Source organism: Palaemon carinicauda, chromosome 26 (genome assembly GCF_036898095.1).
Source record: "Palaemon carinicauda isolate YSFRI2023 chromosome 26, ASM3689809v2, whole genome shotgun sequence".
Lineage (NCBI taxonomy): Eukaryota > Metazoa > Arthropoda > Malacostraca > Decapoda > Palaemonidae > Palaemon > Palaemon carinicauda.
Genome location: NC_090750.1, coordinates 100,497,884 through 100,525,857, shown reverse-complemented (window position 1 = coordinate 100,525,857; position 27,974 = coordinate 100,497,884). Strand labels below are relative to the sequence as shown.

At 42.1% G+C, this 27,974-nt stretch overlaps 1 protein-coding gene across 2 annotated transcripts in view; it reads left to right on the top strand.

The window, feature by feature from the left end:
• Positions 1–27,974, top strand: part of LOC137619723 (nuclear cap-binding protein subunit 1-like) — a 153,991-nt gene that overhangs the window by 64,447 nt on the left and 61,570 nt on the right. For both annotated transcript variants that reach the window (XM_068350016.1, XM_068350017.1), the window contains exons 7-9: positions 1,172–1,335; positions 6,192–6,317; positions 15,675–15,846. In XM_068350016.1, coding sequence (XP_068206117.1) covers positions 1,172–1,335; positions 6,192–6,317; positions 15,675–15,846 — 462 coding nt within the window. The remainder of the gene's footprint in view (positions 1–1,171; positions 1,336–6,191; positions 6,318–15,674; positions 15,847–27,974) is intronic.

Below are 27,974 nucleotides of genomic sequence, written 5' to 3'. Positions count from 1 at the left end.
TATATATATATGTATATATATATATATAGTATATATATATTATTATTATAGTATATATATAGATAGAGAGATAGATATAAGTGCATATATATATGTACAATATATATATATATATATATATATATGTGGATAAATATCAACACAACATCGTGTTCAAAATAGAAATAAATTTCTACCTCATACTTGGGATCGAACACTAGCCCCTTTTAATGAAAGGCCAGGTCGAAACCAACCATGCCACGAGAGGTTTTGACCTGGCCTTTCATTAGAATGGGGCTAGCGTTCGTACTCTCAAGTAATGAGGCTAGAAATTTATTTCTATTTTGAACACGATGTTGTGTTGATATTTTATCCATATATATATATGTATGTATATATATATATACTATATACTATATGTATATATAATATAGTATATATATATATCTATGTATGTATATATGTATGTATGTATGTATACTATATATACTATATATTATATATACACTACACAGAAAACCTGAGCTTTCAGACCCCCAAATTATGAAACCAAGTAGTTTCACCTTTAAAAGGCCATATGGAACAAAATATCATAATCCCTTGCACAATGGTAGACTGTGTAGTCCCAATTATACAGTCCCAAAGTTGATTACACTCAGTAGTAGCTACTGAACCTAGTCCAAAGGTAGTGAAAAATTAACATGTCAACGGATCTGCCTTTAGTTATTAATCTCTCATGGTTTTTGGGGGATAACAGTAAGAGAGAAATAACTGAGAAAATTAAGAAAGTTAATCTATAGGAACAATAGAAAACCAAGCAATGAGGAAAAATAGCGCATAACGTTTCTGAATAAAGAAGTTTTTTTCGTTGGGGACTGGGACAACGTATTTTGCCTTGGGTTACTACAGGTAGCATATGAAGTGGATATGGGTAAGATTGAATTAAAATCATTATCATTAATTGTGCATAGCAATGCCTTGCTTCATATCTGGCAAAGAAACCTAAACAAAAATACATTCAATGTCATCAGCTGATCTCTCTCTCTCTCTCTCTCTCTCTCTCTCTCTCTCTCATCTCTCTCTCTCTCTCTCTCTTTGGGTGTGTGTGTGTAAAAATTTACGAAGTTTTATGATGTGGTTGATAAGGGATAAGGTCCTAGAAAATCTTTTCATTTCCCTTTTTTTTTTTTAGATTTGCAAGTTGCGGTCAGACATGTGGCAAGAGAAGCACATTGCAAGACCTTATGTAGCTTTTGATTCAATATTGTGTGAGGCTTTGCAGCATAACATTCCACCACTTACACTACCCCCTCACAATCAAGACAATATGTATCCTTTCCCCTGGGTAGTGTTTAGGTAAGTTTTATTTCTTTTACCATTTTAGAATGAAGTGCATCTTAATATACATAGCATATGATATAAGTACTGGTATTTCTTGGAGTGTGCAAGTAAAATTTATTTTTAAGATGCTTGTGTGGTTTTAGAGCTAAGTTTTTTAACTTTGCCTTCTTGTGAACTAATGATTTTTTATTGTATGATTCAGATTGTTGCTCGAATACAAATTTCAATATATTTTCTATTATAATATAAAAAATTATTATGGTAGTATTACATTGTGCTTTTAACTTAGCTTGCCCTTTTATCCCAATGAAGTAGGCGGGTGTGACTACAATTTTTTGTGCATTTGTTTTTTTGCTTCCTCAATACTTCTGCAGCTTTCCTTTGTTCCTGCTCTTGGTTTTCTCTTTTTTCCTTATTCCTTTTGTCATGCCTAATATCTCTCTTGTAATTCTTCTTTGTTCCGCCGCAAATACAAACCCTCCGCTATTCATAGGGGTATTACTTCCGGCGTAGCTGAAAGACGAGGCTTGATAATTTTTAGTGTGGGTAGGGGGTGGGGTAGACTAGCTACCCCGCTCACTCACACCTCTCGGCTAAGTAACCACTTTACTTTATGGCTCAGTAGGGGACAGACATGCTGCCTTTCTCTCCCACAAAGACTTTCCTTGATTGTTAAACAGTTAATTCTGTTTATTTTATATATATATATATATATATATGTTGTTAAATATTTATAACTTCTATTACAGTTGCTGTTTGCGTGTCAGCGTATCTGGCAGTCTCAGCCTTAAGGGAGTCGTCATTGTGTTGATACTACTACTCCCTTGCCTTGCCGCCCTCCCTCTTCATGGGTGGCTGGCAGTTCCTCAGCGGTGTTACACCTTTCCCGTTCGTGGGTTTAGTGGCGCTCCCGTTGGTTTATTCAATTAAGTTAAATTTTATAACTGCTTGTAATTTAACTTTTCAGTTGTTTCTGCTCCCCTTGCCGGTGGCTTTTCTCTGTTGGCGGAGCAAGTGGTTAAGTTAATTTGGCCGCTCTCTCTCAAGGAATTCTCTTAGCTTATTGGGTTCCCCCAGGTCCCTCAGTTTGAGGTTGAGTTATTCCCTTAGTAGTCTATTTTTTCTTTTTTACATATAGCAGCCGATGTAGAAAGCAGGGCCGATGAATTCATGGTGGTTAATGTCCTGCGCTACTTGTGGCAGCTCGTGAGCTGCTCATTTTACAAGGTATCACTTGTTGCTAACCTTCAATTTGAACAAGGCTTGTTGATTGGAAGCATAAAGTGCTGCTAGGAGTTTCGTCACCATGGGTTTGACAACTTTCCTTTACAAGGGAAAGTTAACCTTCCCCGGTGTTGGTCTGCTTTCCCTTCCAAGGGAGAGCTTCCCTTTTTCAGCTGTTCTGCAACCTTCCCTCTTTCGGGAAGAATTTCCAACAGCTCGAGGAAAATCAGCTTCTGCTATCTCGTCGCTGAAGACTGTGCTTCTCCCCTTTGGGGCTAAGGGAAAGCAAAGTCCTAGGCCAGTTCCTCCTCCTGGGGGGACTTCTCTCTCGTTCACAAGAGATTGTTCAGTGACCAACACGTCATACGCCTACGCCTTCTTCCATAGAGCTAGGAGAAAGCTTGTCCTAGGAGATGTCCTCCTTCGGGAGGACTTTTTTCATTCACAAGAGTTTGTTCAGTGACCAACATATGTTGTACAACTATGCTTTTGCCCATAGGGCTGGATAAAGAAAAACCTTCAGCTCATGCTTTTCTTGTTCTAGCTGCTAAAATAAAAAAAAACGTAATTTTGAAGGAAAGGGTTGTTTTTATAGAGGCGTACAAGCCTTTTACTACAAGAAGGCAATATCTGACCTCTTGGAAGAATTGGGTGGAGTTTAAGAAACATAAGCTGACTTCGATTCCAATGATCTTATGCTTTTGATATAGAACTCAATAGAGAACTGTTTAATAAGATCCCTAAGGTTTGAGCTAAACTGAAATCAAATTCTCCCCCAAAACAATTTTTTGGTCTTTGGATAAATTCTTGCACTTAGCCTCAATAGATAGCTATTCTGCTTCTTTAAGGGATCTTACTCAAAAATCGATCTTTTTACTAACTAAGGCTGCTGGTGCTAGGGTCAGTGAGATTGTGGTACTTTCAAGGGATGATGGTCACATTGAATTCTTGAAATCGGGAGAAGTTAATTTATGCCCGGATCCTGGTTTTCTGGCTACTAATGAACTTCCCACTAAACCCTGGGATCCTCGGAAGATTAGCCCTCCTAACGAAGATTCTTCTTTGTTCCCTGTGGAATGCCTTAAAGCTTACCTGTTACAGAGCATAGCTTTTGAAAGTGAACAACTTTTTAAAGGGAAAACAACAGGATTTAATCTATCTTTTAAACAGCGGAGGTCCAAGACTCACCTATTCTATCTGAAGGGCAGACCTGGCTAGTATGCTATCAGATCATGATTTTAGGAAAGTTTTCCCTTCCTTAAATTACTTTCAGTATATGTCTTTTGAGGGTTTACAAGCCTATACATAAAAAACAGAAAACAAACTTTCACCAATTCCCTCCTAAGTCTTGCTTCTTCTCTCTCTTTCTTCCAGACATGCAATTTCTCTTGCTTCCATTTCCCTCTCATGTTATGCTTCTTCTTCTCTCTTTCTTCTCGTCTTGCAATTTCACTTGCTTTCATATCCCTCACATGTCATGCTTCTTCTCTCTCTTTCTTCCCATCTTGCTTCCATTACTCTCGCATATTTTTCAATTTTTCTTGCCTCGTTTCTCTCTTACTGTTCTGCCATCAACTTAATCAAGTTCTCTTCCGCTGTAATTCGTATATATCAACCTCTACAATTCTCTCTGTTTTCATTCCATCAGTTCCTAAGTCAACTGATGGTTAGTTCTCTACAAATTCTGTTTCATCCTTCTCCAAAAGTTCGTGAGCTGCTACAGTATTTTCTTCCGACAAATTTCGTGAGTTTATCAACACTTCTAAAGCTAGACGCTTGATTAGGGTTTAATCATTCCACTTGTTGCATGGCCACCACATGCCATTAAAATAGAGAGCCACTGAGCCTTAGTTAAATAAACTTCTAACAATTCCAGAACAATTGGGTTTTCCAAAAACTCTTGTACATTTAGTTGTGCCATCTTGTACTTTACAAAAAATTATACCTCTCCAAAATTATATCCTAATGATACACAGAATCCTATCAACACTAAACTGCTCAAACCTTTAATGAATATGCGGCACTGTTATCACTAACATTTAAAACGGAGTCGGTCGATTCCGGGTGTTAGCACGAAAAATATATATTACGGTTGGCGAATTACATTAACTCCTGAGCTCCAAACCCACCTTTTTATTTTTACATAAATCTGTTACACTTGAATATTACCCGATCTCTGAGAATATACGAAGCTCCCAGTCGGCAATATGTGTTCTTGTGAACAGTACGTGGCTCTGTATTTATTTATTAATTTTAGCCCCGTTCAGTGTTGATTCTCAAATTGGGTTAATAACATTCCATGGTCCTTTATGTAGTTTATTATATAAACCATGAGCCATTAATTGAGTACAACTGAAAACAAAAGAGAACACTTTTAGACTAATGCCTACAAAACTGGTAGGATGCCATTGGCTATATCAAAGGTACAAATAAAAACCTAATATAAAAACATAATATCAAAACGGTACAAAAATACATACTATAAGCAAATTAACGTATCTTACCACAATTTCGGGGACTTAATCCATTAGATATACAACATGAAGAAATCCATGACACGCAAGTCACATTTCATGTGCTTGAATCTGAGGCAGCAGTTGCTGTGATTGTTTACATCTACCCCGTAGAGTGGGAAGTACCTCGTCCACCTTGGTGGAATGTATTTTAGTATTGTTTCAAGACTCAGATATAACTGGGTGTTCTAATGACAGTAACAATATATACAAACACTGAATATCCAAAGGTCTCTTATGTTACTCTCAAACAAAACTGGGTGATTATTTATGTGAACTATTCATAAACCAACTCTTACTTCAGTTCTTAGTCAGGGATTATGAGCAAAGCTCTGAAGAAAATATTGGTAATCGAAATAACACACACTTTACAAAAATAAATATATTCTTCTTCACCTAGGGAGTTACTGTACTGTAATTATTCAGTTGCCACTTTAATCTTGGTAAGGGTAGAAGAGACTCTTCAGCTTTGGTAAGCATCTCTTCTAGGAGGAGAACACTCCAAAATCAAACCATTGTTCTCTAGTTTTGGGTAGTGCCATAGCCTCTGTACCATGGTCTTCTACTGTCTTGGTTAGAGTTCCCTTGCTTGAGGGTACACTCGGGCTCACTATTCTATCTTATTTCTCTTACTGTATGGTTTTAATTGAATTCTCTTTTATTTTTCATATATAATAAATGCTATCGGCGTCAATGACCTTAGATGTCAGGATGCCAGAGAACTTTCAATCAATCAATCAAGTAATCCTGTCATTTTGTTAAAGTGTTTATAGTTTATATAGGAGACATTTATTTTAATGTTACAGTTTTTAAAATATTTTATTTTTCCTTGTTTCCTTTCCTCACTGGGCTATTTTACCTGTTGGAGCCCCTTGGCTTAATGCATTCTGCTTTTCCAACTAGGGTTGTAGCTTAGCACATATATATATATATATATATATATCTATTTATATATATCTATAAATATATATAAAGTATATGTAGGTGTGTGTACACTTAAACATATATATGGTATACCAAATTAATGTTAATAACTCCAAATTTAGTGTATGGTATGAAATATAGATTTGTAGTTATTATGATTGTTGTTTTTAATATATATTTTGGTAATTGTTTATAACTTCTTTTTTCCAGGCTTTTTGATTACACTGACTGTCCAGAGGGACCTGTACTACCAGGCGCTCATTCTATTGAACGCTATCTAATTGAAGAACACTTGCACAATATTGTCAAAGAATACCATCTAGAGAGGAAGCAGTGGTAAGTTTTTGTTTTCAATATTTTAGTGTTAGTTTTGTTGTTATAGTTAGTTCCTGGTATTCTAACTTGGCAGGAGAGAATTATAGATTGGATTTATGTCATACAGTATATTGATAATTATGATTACAATACAAGTTGCAATTCCTGTTGGGAAATCAGGATTATGTTTATTTAATATATATATATATATATATATATACACACATATATATATATATATATAACGGATTTTGAGCGAAGCGAAAAATCTATTTTTGGGTGAGATAGCCATGGCGTCCTGATGGAAGGATCCTTTTTGGTAGCTTCCTTGGGTAATCACTACTAGGATTTTCCCAGAGAATTAAACCACAGGTTATCACAGAATTCTAACTTCTGGAGCGAGTATCCTAAAGGTTTCCCCTTAAGACATCGTGTAACAACAGGGGACACGCATGTATAGACGTGCCACATAGCTATCTGCACCCCATATAGAGTTAACGCTTCAATATGGCGGACAGGGAGTGGCTGGGAGCTGAGCCGCAGCCGATCTAGATGTGGCGATATCGGTACTCGCGATGTAAACAGACGGACGCCATTGCTTTTGATGACGTCACGTCCATCCTCATTCCGAAAGTCTGGAGCTCGCTCATCACCATGATACAGCGGCGCAGGGCGGGACCTGATAACAGACAGGGTGGGTCCATCAGGACGCCATGGCTATCTCACCCAAAAATAGATTTTTCGCTTCGCTCAAAATCCGTTTTTTGGGCTCAAGCCATGGCGTCCTGATGGAAGAGTACCAGAGAATTAGTGTATCGTGGTAGACTTTTTCCCTTTATAAGTTAGTGCTAAAACATTGAGCCGAAAGCATAGTGGTCTATACTAGAGCTACCGTGAGGCAGTTGCCTTCCTGCCCCCCTGGCATGGAAGTCCCCACGGGCTATGCTAAGATCAAAGTGGTCATGGGAAGGCTATTCATATAGGCTGAAGGAACAATGAGATCCATAAGATAAGTCAGAGCGATTTGGTATTCGCGTCGAAACAAACTTGAAGAAGTGGTGGTTGAACACTTCGTGTATGGAGTTGACTCATCTTCATAATTGAGTAAGTATTCGCTAAGGAGACTTACTTGCTCTATATAAATAAATGCCCGGAGTAAATCCTGGCATTTTCCTTAACCAGGAATAAAGGGTAATAAAACTATGACAAATAGTATATTTCATAGTAAGAAAGGAGCAAGGGAGACGCACAAGTAATAAAATAGACATTTTATTATATAATTGCAGGTAAATCAATACATGTCATGCAATAAATAGTAAAAAACATTTACATTGATAAAAATGTACATAGTCATAAAGGCGTGCTCTTGAGTCTGAAAGGGAAGAATCAAGTATTAGTAGGCACTCGTTCTACGGAACGTTAGTCTTTATGTAACACACGTCATGCACGTGGCATGTAGCACTCATGTGGTAATCTACTATGACATTTCACCTGAGGTAAGAACAGTTAAAGAAAACACAAGGTGGTTTCTGCTTCACTACGTATCACTTGAGGGTCAACATAGGCACCCGACGAGTTAGAGTCCCTAATAACTCACTGTTCTAAGCAGAGTTCAGAGCAGGTTTCATAACACTACCTGTGGCTACCACAAAATGTTTCACTTCGTGCACTTGTTTCGCATAATGTTTAAAGAAAACACGCGAGGATTTCCAGCCTGTATAGTTCTTGAGGCTTTCGAAATCCATACTCTGAAAGAAATTCAGAGACGAAGCGACTTTCCTAGGATCATGACCAGCGGGTGTACTGTCTGGATCTGCGAATGAAGTAGGTGATTTTTGCTCTCAATTGTTTTAGTGACAGGTTGCTGCCCGATGTTTCTCCTTTGAAGAGTTGGCCTCCACCAAAGTTTGAAGTTCTATGAAGATAGACCTTAAGGCTCTCTACTGGACATAGAGAGGCATCTTCCTTCAAGGGGCATATCCTCCACGGGCCCCATCGTTTGGTAGGTAATTCGTTCTTTGCGAGAAACGTCGGATCAGGGAAGAGGGAGAGGTCTCCTGAATCATTGAAAACGATATGTCCCTCTTCTCTAGATAGTGCCACTATTTCGCTGACTCGGGCTCCCGAAGCTAGAGCGAAGAGAAATATAACTTTCTGAGTCAGGTCCTTAAGAGGGCATGAATCATTGTCCAAGTTGGAGGCGAAGTGGAGAACTTTGTCTTAGAGACCAAGTGATTGGTCTCGGAGGGGGGTGCCGGTCGTAAACGGGCACAGGCCTTCGGTAGTTTGTTGAAGATGTCACTAGACAGATCTATTTGGAAGGCGTATGACAAAGGTCTGGTCAAGGCCGATTTGCAAGTAGAAATCGTGTTGGCTGCCAAGCCTTGTCCATGAAGGTGAATGAAGAAGGACATGCAAAAATCTATGGTGATTTTCGAGGGGTTCTTTGCCTTGACGAAGGAGACCCATTTCCTCCAAGACGATTCGTATTGCCTTCTCGTGGATTCGGTCTTGTATTCCTCGAGGAAGTCTAGACTCTTCTTCGAAATCCCAAACCTTTTCTTAGCGGCTAGGGTGAGAAAATCATGAGATGAAGGTCCTTGATTTTCGATGATGAAGCGAAGACAGTCGACTTCTGTATTTGCTGGGAGAGAACTGGGTCCGGGAGGGGGATCAGCGTTGGCTGCATCTCCAGGATCAAGGGGGTACCAGTTGCTGCGGGGCCACTTGGGAGCCACTAGAGCTGCTGTCCCTTTGAAGGTTCTCAATTTGGAGAGGACTTTCAGCAGAAGATTGGTGGGAGGGAACAGGTAAATCTTGGCCCATCTGTTCCAATCCAAGGTCATGGCGTCCACCGCTTCCGCTTTGGGGTCCTCGTACGGGGCTACATATCGAGGAAGTTGATGGTTGTCGCTCGTTGCGAAGAGGTCGATCTGGAGTTCTGGGACTCTGTGAGAGATGAAGGAGAATGATCTTGCGTCTAGAGACCATTCCGACTCTATCGGGTTTGTCCGAGATAGAGCATCCGCTGTCACGTTGCGGAATCCTTGTAGGTGAACTGCAGACAGGTGCCATTTCTTCCTTTCTGCCAGACGGAAGATTGTCAGGAGCACCTGATTTATCTTGGGCGATCTTGAGCCCTGGCGATTGAGACAACGCACTACCACAGAGCTGTCCAGGGTCAGGCGAATGTGTACCGACGGGGGCGGGGAGAGTTTCTTCAGCGTCAGAAGAACCGCCATGGCCTCCAAGATGTTGATGTGAAACGTCTTGAATAGGGGAGACCAAGTGCCTTGAGCCTGTTGTTGGTGGGAGTGACCTCCCCAACCCTCCAATGAAGCGTCCGTATGGATGTTGAGAGATGGAGGTGGGTGTTGGAGAGGAAGGGACCTTTTTAGGGCCCTCGCTTCTGACCACGGCTTTAGAAGAAGTCGAAGTCTGCTTGGGAGCCGTCTCTTGAGGTCTCTTCGAGCGACGGATGCGCAACGTCTCCAGACTCCCGCTGCATCCTTTAGCTGTGCACGAAGCACTGGGTTTTGTGATCGAGGCGAACTGTAGAGAGCCTAGAACTTGTTCCTGCTGGCGTCTCGAGATCTGTTTGGATTTTAACAGTCGCTTGACGGACCCTGCTATTTCCTTCCTTTTCTTTGCTGGAATGGAAAGGCGGTGTGACTGAAGATTCCAGTGGATGCCTAGCCATTGGAACTTCTGAGCTGGAGTTAGGCGAGACTTTTTCGCGTTTATCTGGAATCCCAGGTGTTCGAGAAACTGGGTAACTTTTCTGCAGGATTCTATACAATCCTCGGGCGAGGGCGCCCACACTAGCCAGTCGTCGAGGTAGGCCATCACCTGGACGTTTCGGATGCGGAGCTGTTGTACTACTGCGTCCGCTAGCTTTGTGAATATCCGAGGGGCCACGTTGAGTCCGAAGGGCATGGCCCGGAAGGCATAGCTTTTCCGTTGGAGTCGGAATCCTAGGTAGGAGGAAGCGTGATGGTTCATTGGTATGTGCCAGTGTGCATCCGCCAGGTCTATCGAGACCGTGAAAGACCCTCGAGGCAGGAGGGTTCTGATCTGTTGGAGAGTCAGCATCTTGAACTTGTCGTTCGATATGAATACGTTGAGGGGGGATAAGTCCAGAATGACTCTGAGTCTGTCTGAGTCTTTCTTGGGAACACAAAACAGTCTCCCTTGGAACCTTGTGGATTTCACCCTTCTTATCACCTTCTTGTTCAAGAGGTCTAGCACATATTCTTCCAAGAGGGGGGTTGAAGGTTGGAAGAATTGCTGGAAGGTTGGGGGTGGTTGCGCCCAGCTCCAGCCCAGACCTTTCTTGATGATGCTGTGTGCCCAGGAGTTGAAGGTCCAGCGATCCTGGAAGTGGCGGAGTCTTCCTCCCACCGGAAGCACTTCATTGCTTCTGTGGTCCCGAGGACTTGCTGCCTCGGCCGCTAGCTCCCTGTCCTCCTCTGCCTCTGGAGGGCCGGCGAGAGGAATCTCTGCCGGAACCCCTGCCTGAGCTTCTACCCTTGGACGAAAGGTAGTGGAGTGCTGCTCGAAGGTGGGGTTGAAGGCCGGTGATGAGGGCAAAACCGGCTGTGGGACCAACTGAAAGGTCTGTGGCGGCTGAGCGACCACTTGGGGAGTAGCGGGTGCCGGAAACTGGCGTCTGTGCTGACGTTGCTGGGGTCTATGCTTCGACTGCTTCCTCTTAGGCTGAGGACCGTCATCCTGAGAGGGCTTTCTCTTCCTAGACATGCCCCATTTGTTGAGAAGGTTCCTGTTCTCAGATGCGGCCTTGTCTGTGATCTCTTTCACTAGATCAGACGGGAAGAGGTACTTGCCCCAGATGTTGGAGGCAATCAGTTTCCGGGGTTCGTGTCTGACAGTGGCACTGGAGAACGCGAATTCTCTGCAGGCTCTACGAGCTCGCATGAAATGGTACAGATCCTTGACTAAGGTTGCCATGTGAGATTTGGCAAGGACCATGTAATGGTCAGGGACTCTGGTGTCACCAGCCATTACGTCCATCTGGACCTGGAGAGTGAGAGATGCTGCCAGCCTCTCCTTCGTTTCCTGTTCCCTACGAAGGAGGTGTTCGTTTAGCTTGGGGAGGTCCTCATTAAACTGACGTCCAGCAACGTCAGGATCTAGTTTGCCCACCACGAAGGTGTGTTGCACATCCTTCCAGTGTTTGGTGTCGGGCGGGGTGGCTGCGGAGAAAGGTCTGCATTCCTCCAATGCAGGGCAGGATTTCCCTTCCTCTACAGCCTTAAGGCAGGCAGCGAAGGCCTTTTCCGTGAAGGGTAGCATCACTTCATCGGGCGCAACGTAAGTGGGGTACTTCTTGCTCAGAGCCGGAAGTCCAGAGCAGGTAAAGCCTCTGCTCTTAAGCGCTTTGGCAAGCATAGCCTGGGCCTTTGAGAGATCGAACACTATTTTCTCCTTCGGTTCGGTCTCTTCCTTTGAGGATGGTTCTGAACGTAGACGGACGTAACAGTCCGGATACGCCTCAAAGCGGGGGAAGAACTCCACTTCTTCCAGGGGTATGGAACCGATCTTATCGCTGACGAAGATCTTGTCATCAGCGATGACCATATGATCGGCGAACCGCCACGGATTGTCGCTCGAGCATGCGGGGAGGTCCTTGATGGAGATTTTGCGAGATTCCTTGGAACCTCCCATCGACCGAATGATCTTGTGAGTTTCTTGGAGCTTCTGCTCCATCACGGATTCAATGAGCCGAATCATATCCTGTGCCGTAGGTAGAGGAGTCGTGGTGGAGGACGTAGACGGGAGAGACACTTCCGTCGGTGTAGGAGTAGGAGGGGGGATGGAGGGAGGGGCATCCTCCTTATCGGACTCGGTATATACTACCCGGTCCTCTTCTTCATCATCCTCCCCTTCACCCTGGGCCATAAGGGTTTTCTCGGTGTCCTCCGAGATCTCTGACATGTGTTCATCATGTTCTGAATCCAGGTGACAATCACTCATGGACTGAGCCATGACAGTATCAGGTTCCACTGTGATCTGGACGACGGGGATCTGTTCAACTGGGACCACTGAGTCTGGTGAGGCCTTTGGGAACAGCAAAGACCTCATTTCTTCTGTGGCTAGGTATGGTCCAGTGGCGTTCTTTTGAAAGCCACGTACCCACTTGCGTAGGTTGTCCCGAGCAGTGTCCCGAATCTCCGCTGAGGGAGGGTCATAGAATGCTTTCTGTAGGCATTCTTGGCAGACCGAACAGGTGGTGGGGCCCCAGTACTTGAGATCCCCTCTCTTGTGAGCACAAGGGGCGTGTGTCCTACACGCCGTGTGTCCATAGAAGTGTGGCCGACGGACCGCGCAGAAGTCGTGGTCACACTTGACGTACTCCTCCTGTAAAAGAAAGAGACGATGAGTATTGTAGAGTCATAATATGGCTCGTATATAAAGTTAATTATTAACAAGTTAATATTAACATAAGTTAATTGTGATGCACAGAAGGGTGGGTGAAAGGAGACAGACGCATGCCTCGTGTAACCCGCCCGGCTGGTTGCCGTAGCATCAGACAGTCCCAGGTGGCCGTAGGCCTCCATGGAAGGTGTCTTGATAATGGGAATTCCATTTAGAATTACCATATAGACTAGGCTTGAAATCTTATCAAGAAAGTCTGGGGATCATGAGATCCTAGTAAGGTTCCGGCAACCAGACGTGCCAATTACACGTAGCGTGCTGGAAAGATGAAACACGCAAGAAGACAGAGTAAAAACTGAACAAAATGTACGATTCCGTACCAATTTGTCTGCGTTAACAAGCCGTCTAGGTGCGGTTTTTAGGAGCTATCGCTAGTAAAGATAGCTGAGAGAAGGGGTGCAAGGCATCTTGCCGCCTCCGGATTGGTCCGGCATACCCCCGGCACGCCGGAAGCCGCTCGAGCAGAGTTTCTGGCATTCAAGAATGATCATTCTATGGTCAAAAGAAGCCAGGGTGGCGGCAGCCGGTAGCGGCGGCCGCCGGCAAGGAGCGGCGGTTCCGGCAGTCGGAGGGTGACAGGGGTAAGGATAAAGGAGCATAGCCGGGGCCGGGGGCCGGCAGCTAGTGCCGGCACTCCGGGAGGGGTCGGCAGTGTGCCGAGGCTATGAGGGAATGGAGAGGCCACGGCGGTAAGCTGGCGGCCGGCGGCGATCCCCCGGTACTCGGGGGAAGGCGGCAAGGATAAGGAAGTCACCCGTAGTGGCGGTAAAGCCGGGGTAGAGGCGGCAAGGGACAAGCACCAAAGATGGAGGTGGGATGGCAAGGCTGTACTAGCCTAGTCAAGACACCTCTGGAAAAGGTACCACCATGATAGAGGTGAATCTATCATCCTAAGCAGGAGCCGCAATGGCCGGGGCTAAGGCAGTCCAAGAGAGGACAGGGTGTACCCAAAGAAGGGGTGGAGACTCTTCGTGTCGACCAAATGATAACCGACTCCATATCACTATGGAGGGACTATGTATCAGAGCGGACAACACTGGGAGCACCACGGGGTCCAGCACTCCAGCCTAGGGTGGAGTGTAGGACAGGGGACATATGAAGCATAACCTACTGGTAGGTTAGGCTAGGCAAGAGATAGGTTGGGGGGGGGGAAAGGGTCTTCTTATAAGAAAGGATGGGTTATGTACCAGAGCGGCCACCTAGGAAGGGAGATGCTCACCCTAACCTATAGTAGGTGGACCAACTGAAAAACGGTGCACGCGTATATTTCAGCAAGGTACATAAACCAGCCCTCCCAACCTAACCTGGATTAGGGTCGTTAGACCCTAATCAAGGAAGGGAGAAGACGTATCGCAAGGAAAAGGTCCAGGACCGATTCAGCTTAAAGGAGGTGATCCTACCTTTAAGGTCCGCAACACTAAGGGAGGGGTCATTCCCTTAGGTGGGGAGGCGATACAGTACTCTGAGGAGTCTTGTCCTATCACATGTAATAGGATACAAGATTACCAGAGGGAAGCCCTAGGGCTAGGGATGAAGAGAGCATATAGGGGTCCTGTCATAAGGTTAGGTTAGCAAGGCACTCAAGATAACCTACCCCCTATATGGTCCCTGAAGGCAAAAAGCACTTGCATCACTGTCAATGGTATTGTAAAATAATGCCAAAATCTTCATAACTAACACTAGGATCACTGGAATATCATGCATTAACACTGGTATAGGCTCACTGGCCTAGGGGCTAATCAAAGCCTACTGGTATGGGGTCAGCGAAGACCCTAATTAATGCGTCAAAAACACGATATAAAGTTCCTAGCTATGAAGACTAAATAACTAATAGCGCTGATTAGTAATTTATATACCGGTAAGGCTGTTGCGGCTAACTAAATAAGGCATGCAAGCAACAGCAGCGTCATAAAATGGCGCTGACCGGTCTGGCAAAGCTCTGCCACAAATGTGCAAATATCTCGAAAAGTAAGATTTACTTTAAGGCCAGAGCTTATTTAAACAATACTTTAACCTTTGTACTCAACTTTCCAGAAGAAGGTGAAGCTGACGGTTGAGACATAGCGAGGATGCAAGTAGATAAAGTCGCACAAAGGGAAAAATACGTCCAATCGAGCGAGCTACTAGCAAAGGAATGAGGACGGACGTGACGTCATCAAAAGCAATGGCGTCCGTCTGTTTACATCGGGAGTACCGATATCGCCACATCTAGATCGGCTGCGGCTCAGCTCCCAGCCACTCCCTGTCCGCCATATTGAAGCGTTAACTCTATATGGGGTGCAGATAGCTATGTGGCACGTCTATACATGCGTGTCCCCTGTTGTTACACGATGTCTTAAGGGGAAACCTTTAGGATACTCGCTCCAGAAGTTAGAATTCTGTGATAACCTGTGGTTTAATTCTCTGGGAAAATCCTAGTAGTGATTACCCAAGGAAGCTACCAAAAAGGATCCTTCCATCAGGACGCCATGGCTTGAGCCCAAATAATATATATATATATATATATATGTGTGTGTGTGTGTGAAAAAAAACAATTTCATAACAAAATGAAGCTGGACTCTCTCTCTCTCTCTCTCTCTCTCTCTCTCTCTTTTTTTTTTTTTGCTCAATCATATGTTATCCAGAATTATTTGTGGAAACTATTTAGCCTCATATAAATATATATATATATATATATGTATATATATATGTATATATATATATATATATATATTATAAGAAGATTTTTTTTCTAAAATTTAACTTTGCCAAATGTTTTACTATATTGGTGATACTGGAGGACATGAAAGTATCAAACAGACTTGAAAAGTTTGTAACAAACTCCAAAGATGAGTGTTTAACATATGACTTTTATTAAGGCTACTAACTTTGAATAATTCATACATTTAAGTCAACTCATTTAGAATATGTTTTATTTTGCAGTGCTGCTTTTCTTCTTGATTTCCCTCTGAAGCATAAGATCCCTCTGGAGTATATGATCGTAGAGGTTGTATTAGCTGAACTATTCCATCTGCCAGGCCCAAGGTACATTGAGATCTGTTATGGGTCTCTCTTGATCGAGTTGTGCAAGTTACAACCTGCAACAATGCCGCAGGTCAGTCATTCGACTTTCGGTTGTACATTACGAGTTGAGAAAATTGTAGTGTGTCTCTTAAGCAGTAGTCTAATATTTTATTTTATTACCACTTGAATGCTCGAATAACACGCATATTCGTGGTATCTTATTGGAGTACTTAATAATACAATATTTTTTCATCCTTTTTATGGTAATTTTAATATTTATTATTCTTTACATATTCTTTTCAACATTAAGGGGACAATCCGTCATGTCTTGCATTTCTTTTTTCAATGATTCAAAATACAGTATTTCTACTGTATATGTTTTAAACATATAATACCTTCATCATGTAAAAATTTCAAGTGATTCGATCAAAATCTTTTTGATTTATTATCAGAAATCATGATTTTTATAAAAATTTTAGGTACATTTTTTAACACTTATATGACATCAATTGTATTGAAAATCATACCATCAAAACTTTCTTACAAATCAAATAATTCTGTGTCACAGATTTTCAATTTTCCTTTTTCTTTTTTTTTTTAATTATTTTTTTCTTAATTTTCTTCGTTTAGACGTAAAATAATCATGAAAAAAATAGTAAAAAGAAAATCAAAATTCTGTGACACAAAAGTGTGAGGTTTTTATTCTTCTTATAAATGATATCTTTCTTTCTAAAATCGAGCGATAAATAAGTGAGAAAAATGTACCTAAGTGTGAATAAGTATGCGTTTGAGTTATGAGCTCCCAAAGATTTGCTATAAATTTTTGCTTTTTTTCTTAAATAACTTAAGATAACATTATTATGATAACCTTTCTTTGTACTTATGTTGTTTATTCCTGCACGAAGGCTCCCTAAATGGTGCTAAGGAGGAATGTGGGAGGGAGCGTGGGTAGGGGTGAGGGGAAGATAGTCGTAGTAGAAGGCAGCAGTCGGGTGTAGATCGGCACCTCGTAGTTCCGGGGGATGTTGAAGAAGGAGAGGTCCAACTGGTGAGGGACCTATGGTCATGGTTCTAACATGCCCCAGTAACTATACCGACACTCGTTAGAGTGAGCAAGCTGGGTTTATTCCTGGCATTCCATGCATCTTTTTATCTCTGGTATATTTAGCAATATTTATGCCTTGGATATGCTGCTATAAGGAGCATTTCATGGAGCGACACAAGTCGAGCCCAGAAATGAGGCTTTTAAACCCTATGTTTACTAATAAATTTGGTAAAGGTTGTCATGAGTTGCCAGCGGCCTCATTTTTGTCAGCGTTTTAGTTAGAATGTTCCAGCTTTGTACTCTTTCATGGTACCCTCTCTATTTGGTTCTTTTTTTGTTGCTCTCTTCTTACTTTTTGTTCTTTCTTTGACCTTAGGTAACATTGGCCTTGCTACAAAGTTCACAAAGATGTGAAAACACTGTACATACGAAATGCAAATACTGTAAAGAAACGCAACGTAACTTCTATATTTTTTGGAAACTCTGGCTGTTCTCGTAGATCGTAGTTTGCGTTTGCCTACCCTCTACCAATGCCTTCCATCTCAGCCAGACTTACAAGATTTCAAAATATATGTTAATGCAAAAATAAACGTGCAAAGACGATTCTGTTAAACTCAGTCATGCAGACGACGCAGTATAGTTGACCTCATCATTTAAAGACTGCTTTACTTTATTAGTTGTAAAAATAATTGGCTGAAACTTCTTGAGAGCATGTACGATATGTTTCTGCATACATAGAAACAATAAAACGATTTTCAATTTTTTAAAGTTATGTCAAAATACCATAGTGGACGGTCCCCTTAAGTAAACTTTCGGAATATGAAAGAAAGCATGTGCGGGGGATCATTTCAGTGATCTTAGCCTTGTCAAAGTTATTTAGTCATGTTTCAGGTAATGTTAGTATGTTACAACATTTATCAATTATCAATTCTCAAATTTGAATATTGTCAATGCCAACAGATTGTGTATTTACATAGCCACAGTTTGGGACATCCTTAGTATCCATCGTCAGTATTTTCTGCCAGTCATTACAATTCTAAGTCATAAGCTTTGCAATTTCTTGAATTCACTGTGTCGTCATTTGGTTTGTTTAACTTTGTGCATTTTATTCATTTTTCCTGTTGCGAATTACATTCTTTGGTGGAATGTTTACGTGAACATTTCCTGCAGACTTTATCAGCAGTCTTAAACTTACAATCTTCTTCAAAATGTCCATACATCTGACAGTGGTAGCAGGTGATCACACGGTACCTATCACGTATGTTATAAGTACCCCATCGCAATAATACTTGGTCACCATTACCATGAATAGCATTCCAAACTTCGGGATCATATTTCAACAAGTGGGTAGTCCCACCTGCAACACTTTTGTTGAATACCAAATTTATCTTTTCTTCTTTGTTTTGGATGTGGTTTAGTCAACAATCTCTTTGAATCAAAGCATCTGCTACTATATTCATCATTGTGTACATTGTATATCATTATTTTAGGTTTTAGTTTTTCATTGTTCCGTCACTAAATACAAACTAATGCTATTTATTGTGGTATTACTTTCAGCCATTAAACTTTTAGCGAGGGTTAACCATCTACCCGCTAGTTAGCTGGGGTAGGGTGTGTGGGTGAGTAGCTGCCCCGCTCACACGCACACCTGGCCTTTGAACCCCACTTTACTTTGGGCTCGTCTCACTCCCCGCTCCAACCTACCGGCCATTTGACTTATTTTTTGTCTTAATATGTTTTTCTTTTATACAGTATATGTGAAAACATTCTTTATGTTCTCTTTATTGTGAATTTTGCTGTTTGTGTGACAGTGTAGTGCAACAGGTTTTCAAGGGTGGAGGACTTTTCTAGTGTAGCTGAAATAATGAGTTTAGTAAATGCAAGCATTGATGAATGTAAGTTTCCCAAATCTGAGAAAATGACTGTAGTCACACCAGGCTTGAAAAGTGCTCTGGATTACCAGGAATTAAGCTCATATAGACCTATTTTGAATCCATGCTTTGTTTCAAAAGTGCTTGAATACGTAATTCTTGAACAACTAGTCAGTCACTCAGAAGTAATAGAAGGTTTGCCTGACAACCAATCTGCTTACAGAAAACTATACTCTACAAAGAGTCAGTCAGTCACTTAGAAGTAATAGAAGCTTTGTCTGACAACCAATCTGCTAACAGAAAACTACTCTTCAGGGACAGCCATCTGCTCCGTTGTAAATGATATACTGTACTGGAAATGATGGATGAAAATAAATGTGGTATTTTATTATTACTCAAACTTGGTGCTGCCTTTGATACAGTTGTGCGTAAACTGCTACTAAATGATCTATGTTTCATCAGCGTTGAAGATCAAGCTTTCGAATACTTGAAAGACTACTTGGTTGTTTGAAATTACTCTGTGCAATTTGGAAACTCATTCACCATAGGAATCTTCAAAAACAGGGTACCCTAAGGGGAGTGTACTTGGCCCAATCTTATTTTGCATCTATACTATCAGTCTATCGAAAATACTACAAAAGCATGGTGTAAAGTTCAAACTATTTGCGGATGACACACAATTTTACTTCTCCATTAATGATATAGACAACACTACTGAAACTAAACGAAATCCTCGATAGTGTTAGAGAATGGATGACATTTAAACAACTAAAATCAAATTAGAACAAAACTGAGTTTATGATGGTGGTAAAGACAAACACTGTGAGAAGTGTGTGTGATATTCAAATAGACATAAATAATGACTCGGTGCCGATATCTAGTAAAGTTCGTGATCTAGGCGTATTTTCAGATTACAACTTGTCTCTTAATGCCCAAGTAAATAGCGTAGTAAAAACTGCTGGTTATCATCTAGGAAATATTGCTTTTATAAAAAAGTAACTGGATGAATGCTCTAAAAAAAAAAAACTTGTGATAAACTGTGTGATTGCCAGAATTGACTACTGTAACTCCATCTACTACAATCTACCAAAAGTACAACTTAAGAAATTACAAAACAGGATAAACAGAGGAGCAAGACTGATAGAAAGTGTCCCACCAAAAGAAAGGATCAATCCTATACTAATTGGTCTATATTGACTGCTGATTAAAGCGAGAACTGAATTTAAAATATGTAAAATAACCCACCAAGTTATCAGAACCAGTCGTCCAAAATATCTTAGAGGATTGTTACTTATTGTGCAACCAACAAATCATCCTGACATGAGAATATTTACAGATGGTTTCAAACTAAGAACCCAGATACATGTCTACTGTAGGCTCTAGAGCCTTTAAATATGTGGCCTCGAGACTGTACAATAGGCCTCCATGAGACATCTGAATAATTGAAGATACAGTATTAAGGCTTTCAAGAGGAAACTGAAGACACTTTTTCTGCCAGTGTTTTGACAGTGATGATCAAACAGTAAGCTAACAATGTGCATTATGAAATGTTAACCCTTTTACCCCCAAAGGACGTACTGGTACGTTTCACAAAAGCCATCCCTTTACCCCCATGGACGTACCGGTACGTCCTTGCAAAAAAATGCTATAAAAATTAGTTTTTCATATTTTTTGATATTTTTTTTAGAAAATTCAGGCATTTTCCAAGAGAATGAGACCAACCTGACCTCTCTATGACAAAAATTAAGGCTTTTAGAGCAATTTAAAATAAATATACTGCAAAATGTGCTGGGAAAAAAATAACCCCTTGGGGGTTAAGGGTTGGAAATTTCCAAATATCCCGGGGGTAAAAGGGTTAAATGCTCCTGAATGAACATCATAAAATGACTGTGGAGGTCTTGTAGAGAGTAGGGTTCCCCTGCTGTACAGGACCAGATAAGCATCCTTTAAAGTAAAGTAAGGCCGGCCATACATACGCTATCATGTACACCTGACAGGTACACCTGAACAGTTACGCTTGTCAGGTGTACCTGATAGTGTATGGCGGGAAAAGCTAGCCTCTCAGGCGACCTGACAACTGATGAAAATTCGATCAGTTCTGCCTGACAGGCGAGTAAACCTGATGTGTACAGTGTGTGGCTGTTTAAATTTTTTTGGTTACAGCTTTGTAATTTTGATTTATTTTACTGTTTAGTTCCTTTAATTAAGGGATATACAAGTGACAGCAACTCGTACACTGATTTATGTGCAGAAAATTGTTATAATTAGATGGTTCATGTCTCATTTCATTAAGAAGATTGATATGGGTAAATATATTTCTTTGCAACAATTTCTTACACCATTGGTTGCGTTTCTTCCTTCTGTTTTTACATTTCACAAAAAATACAGATAATAAGGAGAGAAAGTACAACTCATCTTCTCGAGAATCCATGGCGAACTGACAAACTTGACAGGTATGCATGAAGAGTGTGTGTGTGCTCCTCAGGTATCAGGTATACCTTACAAGCGTAACTGTTCAGGTGTACCTGTCAGGCGTACATGATAGTGTATGGCTGGCCTTAGTAAAGTAATGTACTGATATCTTTCATGTCAGGAGCCTGGCAAGCTTTACTTGATTATTTGCTTAGTTCAACATCATCATATATGGGGATACTGAATCCCTCAATAGAGATCTAGGTAAAATTAGTGCATGGTGTAAATTAGGGAGCATGAAGCTGAATCCTAACAAACCTCACAGTATGATTGTAAAGGTCGAAGACAGTGGCTTCACAACATCCAGATCTCTGCATTGATAATGTTTCTTCAATTCTATACCAAAACTTGAAATTTTAGGTATAATTCTTGATAGAAAATTTACTTTTGAGAAACAAATTTGGGCTGTTTCTTCTTTAATTGTACAAAAATTGGGCTTAAAGTCTCATAAATTTTTCAGTGATCAGTCTATTTTGAAGCTTTTTAATTCTATCATTTTGCCTTCTTTTGAGTTGGGCTCTTGTCTGGTCTTAAGCTGCTGAATCTCATTTTAATTTGTTAGACACAAAGTTGTTTATTAAATTTCTTATTCCTGATCTAGATATTGAGCTCTGGCACCATCATTTAGTTTTCATAACTGACCATCGTTTGCATTCTGATCTTCCTAGATGGTACCACTGTGCTTTTAATACTAATCATGCAGTTAATTCTAACAGGCATGTCTTCTCCATCATGAGGCTCAATACTACTCTGTATTCTAAAAAATTTATTCCAGCTGTGACCAAATTGTGGAATGATCTTCCAAATCAGGCAATTGAATTGGTTGAACTTCAAAAGTTCAAATTTGCAGTGAATAATTTGTTGAATAGGCTGACATAAGAAGCTTATCTCTTTATAGTTGATAAATGAAAGATTAATTTAATCTTAGTGTTCTTGAAATATTTTACATTTATTATTCATTACTTCTCTTGTAGTTTGTTTATTGCCTTTCCTCTTTGGGGTATTTTTCCCATGTTGGAGCCCTTGTGTTTGTAGCATCCTTCTTTTCCAAATAAGGTTGTAGCTTAGCTAGAAATAATACTAATGATCATGAAATAATTTTTTTATTCAATACGAGCTTTTAAGTATTAATTTGATGAAACTATGGACAATAAAGATAGTGTAATCTCTCAAAGAATTAGATCCAAATCTAATTGAAGCCTTAAGTTTAAAGTTCATGATATTATGAATGAATACACCTAAATTTCTTGATTTTTGCAGGAACCCTTCTTTGTACCAAGTTTGTGTTCGCTAAACATTATCTTGAAGAATCCTGGTTTACTTATTGAAACTGCTGGTTTCTAGTCCTATAGTGGCTGCTAGCGATGTGGTCTATCAACTTTGAGTTCAATTAACTCATGATTTTCTTATTTTTTGAAAAATTCTAGTTTTAGTTGTACTGTATGGGGTTGAGGTTATAAAATATTTAAAGGCAATCTCGAGTTATATTTCAAATATTAATATTTTGGAGTCCCATATATCTAACTGTATTTTGTGATGGTTTGTTACCATTAATGTAGACCAGTCGAGTCTAAAATTTTAGGTATTTTAAACTGTTATTTTTCAATATTAAACTTAGCCGGTGATCATATAGCTGTCAGCTCTGCTGCCCGACAGAAAAACCTAAGGACAAAATACGCCAGCGATCGCTATACAGGTGGGGGTGTACATCAACTGCGCCATCTGTCGAGCAGGTACTCAAGTACTCCATGTCAACACAGAACCAATTTTCTCTCTGTCGTGCCACTGGCAAGACCTACTAAATACGCTGTTACTAACTGGATTTGTTTTCACAACTATTTGGTGAAGTACACTATTCCAGTTTTGAGCTTTCGCTATGCAGGGGTTTTATCTTCATCTCAAAACTTGAACTCGTTTTGGATAGATTTAATTATGGTGACAAAGAGAGTATGGACTCTTTTTCACTTTTAAATGGCCGACCCTTCCCTTAGACGGAAGTGTGTTTAGGTTTTTAGTAATTTTGCTTAACACGTTATAGATCTATATATTTTATATCTCTCCGCCTTTTATTAGGCCTCTTCAATTAACTTTCCATTTATTATAAACATATAAAAATAAATTTTCATGTTTTGTTTATATGCGACCTTTCCTGATAGTAGGCGGTCCTAACTTGGAACCGAAGTTAATCAACGTTGAGCCCGTTATATCGTATTTAGCCTTTAAAGAATTTAAAACTTTTTAAATTTAATGTTTTATGAAAGAATTTCTTTGATAGTCTCGTACTGTTTTCAAAGATGAACTAACGTTTAGTTTTTTAGACTACGCAGTTGTTGACGTTCAGGACGTTCAACATGCGCTCTATCGTTACGATAGAGAGAGAGTGTATCACGGTTTCACTTTGCAGTAAGAGTAAACCGATTCTGATGTTTTGTTCATTCTTTCTTAGCTTAAATGGTTTAAATTTTAATTAAAGGAACTTTTTATTTGGAATACCTTTCAGTTTTTTCCTTTAGCCAAATAACGTTTTGACGATATATAATTGGGCTCTTCTCTCAGGTGCGAAATCAAGAGAGAAAGAGAGAGAGAGATAGAGACGGAGGGAGAGAGAGGAGAAAAAACGTTCCGTTCAAGCGGGTAACGTTGTTCTCGTGTTACTCTCCTCCCTAGTCGCTGTACGGGGAAGAAGGTAAAACGTTTCTAGGGTTTTATTCTTGTCCCCAGGCTATGTGCGGTGAGAGATTGTAAACGTAGTTTATTTGAACTAGTGTTTAGTCTCTTTCCCAGCCACTGAATTCTTTATCTTTATATATGTTTTCTGTTGCATTATACGACTGTTTTCGCAATTACTACCTTTTAATGAAGGGTAGGATTGCGTGTTTCAGGTAGAAATCAGTAAAAGTTTCGATTTCAGTGAAATAAGTGCAAAACAGAAAATCGAAGTGATAAAGTGATATGCGCAAAGTGTTACAGTGTTGCGTCCGAGGGTTCGTCTGTTCGTGCCTGTCGTTCACCTAGTCCGGGACCTCTTGCAAGCTCCCAAGCCCAGGGGAGAAGTAATGTCGAACGACTTATGGGTTCGTCAGGCCTTGATCAACGAACAGACGTTTTCCCTCCGTGGTTTCGGGCGTATCTACCCAAGATCGCCCCACCCACACAAAGACGAGAGAGCCCATTTGCTTCTCGTCTGCGGAAGAGGTTTCTCGCAAGAAACCTTGGACCAAGGTCTCGCAGCTTATTAAGCGCAAGTCGGTCCCTTCCGCGCAAGTCCAACGGCCCAGGTGTAGCCACTGGGTCAGTTCGGACTCGCTGCAGTCTTCCGATGACTGCACACCTCCTAAGAGAGGCAAAGCGGTACCGCAACAGGCAGTAACACCGTCTGTTGCTGCACCTGCTGCTGTAGACCCTAAGTGGTCTTTGCTACAGTCTATGCAGACACAGTTAGCATCTTTTGCAGGAGTATCGTGCGGAGAAGGTTGACGCTGCACCCGTTAGCCTACAACCAACCACGGTTGTGCGTACAGTAGACGCTGACGCTACCTGCTCCCGCACTCCACCTGTGAGAGTTCCACCACCCATGCGCAGTGTACCCTGCCAGCCGCACGTTGACGTTCACAGACGCACGCTACCCTTCGTTGACGTTCGCGAGTTACCACAACAACAGGAGGGTGGAGTTAAGTTGCTTTGTTTTGACGCTGTGCTTCAACCTCCGCAACCCTCTGTGGTTACTGCTACTCGCCCGCAGCAGACTAGTCAGTCAGGAGTAGAGGCTTCCCCACACAGCTATGGTTGTTGCCAGCTCACAGACTGTCAAGCAGTTACATGACGTTGCCTTCTGGTCTGCTACTTATGCACCAGTGCTGTATGTCCTCATGCACCTGGTGTGGTTGACAGTTCAGTTTTTGACAGTTCACAGACTGTCAAGCGGTTACATAACGTTGCCTTCTGGTCTGCTGCTAATGCACCAGTGAGACCCTCACTGAGATAACCTAGCTTTTCTCGGACAAGGTTCCTGTAGATGAGAAAGTGCTGTTCTCCCTCCTACTGATATTCCTTTGAGGACTCTGTCATTTGGAGAGGAGCCTTAAGCTGCTTAGCCTCCTATGGACTTTAATTAAATCATGATGATTTTTTAAGGATCTTCGTCCGGATCTTGTAACTGCTGCTCCTCGTTCGCCTAACGTCAGAACTTACACTAGGCCTAGCTACTTCGAAGCCGTTGTTGTTAAGCTAGTGCTCTCTCGCTCTCCTAGAGAGCGTTACGTTGGCTAGGCGACTGGTTTTTGCACCAGGAGGAGTTTTAGGGATACAGCCTTTGATTTCCCTTCTTTTAAACTGGCTTATAGAGCGAGAGTCTGATAGGACACGAGAGAAGTTCTCGGCTTGGGAGTTCATGCCTCTGCCCAGGTAGACTTCTCAATTCTGGTAGACTCGCCCTGGCGCCTAGCCAGGAGACGCTCCAAGTTGTTTACAGGTCAACTTCTCAACTTTTGTCGAGCCTTTGAAGTTTTGCTGTACTATTATGTCACACATAACAAGGCTTCCAGGGATGGTAAATGGTTCCGCCTCAGTCGCTAACCCCGTCTGTTGCCACACCTGCTCCCGTAGACCCTAAATGGGCTTTGCTGCAAGACATGCAGTCCAAGCTTGTGTCCTTGATAGAGGACTTAAATACGGAGAAGAACTTTCTGGCCAACAACCTTCCAACCGGTTGGTTGTGCGCCCTGTTGACGCTGAGGTGTCCTACTCGCGTCTGCCAGTTGAGGTGGTTCCTCCACCGATGCGACCCAGTGTGGGTTGCCAGTCGCACGTTGACGTTAAGCGACGCTCGGAGGTGGTTGTTGACGTTCAGTGTGTCACTAGGAAGACGTTCAACAACCAGCAGAGGTGACTTGTTGTGACGCAGTGCGTCAACCTCAGCAACCCGGTAGGGTGTTGACTGCACAACCCAGACAGTCTAGACAGTTTCGGGTTGACGCTGTACTTCCTCGCGCACCCATGGTTGTTGACAGTTCACAGACTGTGCAGCAGTACCATGATATTGCGTCCGGCTCCGTCACGCATCCACCAGTGCGACCGGATTCAGCGAGTCAGACGTTGCCCACTCCGTTGCCGTTTCCTCATCAGTTTCGGATGAGGAACCCTCTGATGAGGACGTTGCTGAACAAGACGATCAACCCCCAGCCCTGCTATCCATCCAGAAGATGCTGAAGAAGGAACGCTGCCCAGTCAGGCTGTGGATGAGTCTGGTAGGGACTCTGTCATCCGTGGATCAATTTGTGTCACTAGGAAGACTACACCTCCGTCCTCTTCTATACCATCTAGCTTTTCACTGGAAAAAGGACAAGACGCTAGAAGCGGTCTCGATCCCGGTTTCCGGAAAGATAAAGTCTGGTCTGACTTGGTGAAAGGACTATATCAACCTTAGAGAGGGTCTTCCCCTGACTGTTCAGACTCCCAACCATGTTCTCTTCTCGGACGCATCGGACGTAGGCTGGGGTGCGACATTAGACGGTAGGGAATGCTCGGGATTATGGAACTCGAGTCAAAGGACAATGCATTTCAACTGCAAGAAGCTACTGGCAGTACGTCTGACCTGGAAAAGCTTCAGGTCTCTCCTTCAAGGCAAAGTGGTGGAGGTGAACTCGGACAACACCACGGCTTTGGCGTACATCTCCAAGCAAGGAGGGACCTACTCTCTGACATGGTACGAGATCGCAAGGGACCTCCTCACCTGGTCAAAAGGTCTAGACATTTCACTAGTAACGAGGTTCATCCAAGGCAACTTGAATGTCATGGCAGATTGTCTCAGTCGGAAGGGACAAATAATTCCAACAGAATGGACCCTCCACAAGGATGTATGCAAGAGACTTTGGGCCACCTGGGGCCAGCCAACCATAGATCTCTTCGCAACCTCGATGACCAAGAGGCTCCCAATATTTTGCTCACCAATCCCGGACCCAGCAGCAGTTCATATAGATGCCTTTCTACTAGATTGGTCACATTTAGATCTATATGCATTCCCTCCGTTCAAGATTGTCAAGGTACTGCAGAAGTTCGCCTCTCACGAAGGGACAAGGTTGACGCTAGATGCTTCCCTCTGGCCCGCGAGAGAATGGCTCACCGAGGTACTTCGATGGCTAGTAGATGTTCCCAGAACACTTCCCCTAAGGGTGGACCTTCTACGTCAGCCACGCGTAAAGAAGGTACACCTAGGCCTCCACGCTCTTCGTCTGACTGCCTTCAGACTATCGAAAGACTCGAGAGCTAGAGGCTTTTCGAAGGAGGCAACCATAGCGATTGCTAGAGCAAGGAGAACATCCACCCTTAGAGTATACCAATCGAAGTGGGAAATCTTCCGAAACTGGTGCAAGTCAGTATCCGTATCCTCGACCAGTACCTCTGTAACTCAAATAGCTGACTTTCTCTTATATCTGAGGAAAGAACTATCTCTTTCAGCTCCCACTATCAAGGGTTACAGAAGCATGTTGGCATCAGTCTTCCGTCACAGAGGCTTAGATCTTTCCAACAATAAAGATCTACAGGACCTCCTTAAGTCTTTTGAGACCACGAAGGAGCGTCGTTTGGTTACACCTGGTTGGAATTTAGACGTGGTACTAAGATTCCTTATGTCAGACAGGTTCGAACCGCTACAATCAGCCTCCCTGAAAGATCTCACCTTTAAGACTCTTTTCCTGATATGCTTGGCCACAGCTAAAAGAGTCAGTGAGATTCATGCCTTCAGCAAGAACATCGGATTCTCATCCGAAACGGCTACATGTTCTACAACTTGGTTTTCTAGCCAAACACGAGCTGCCTTCTCGGCCTTGACCA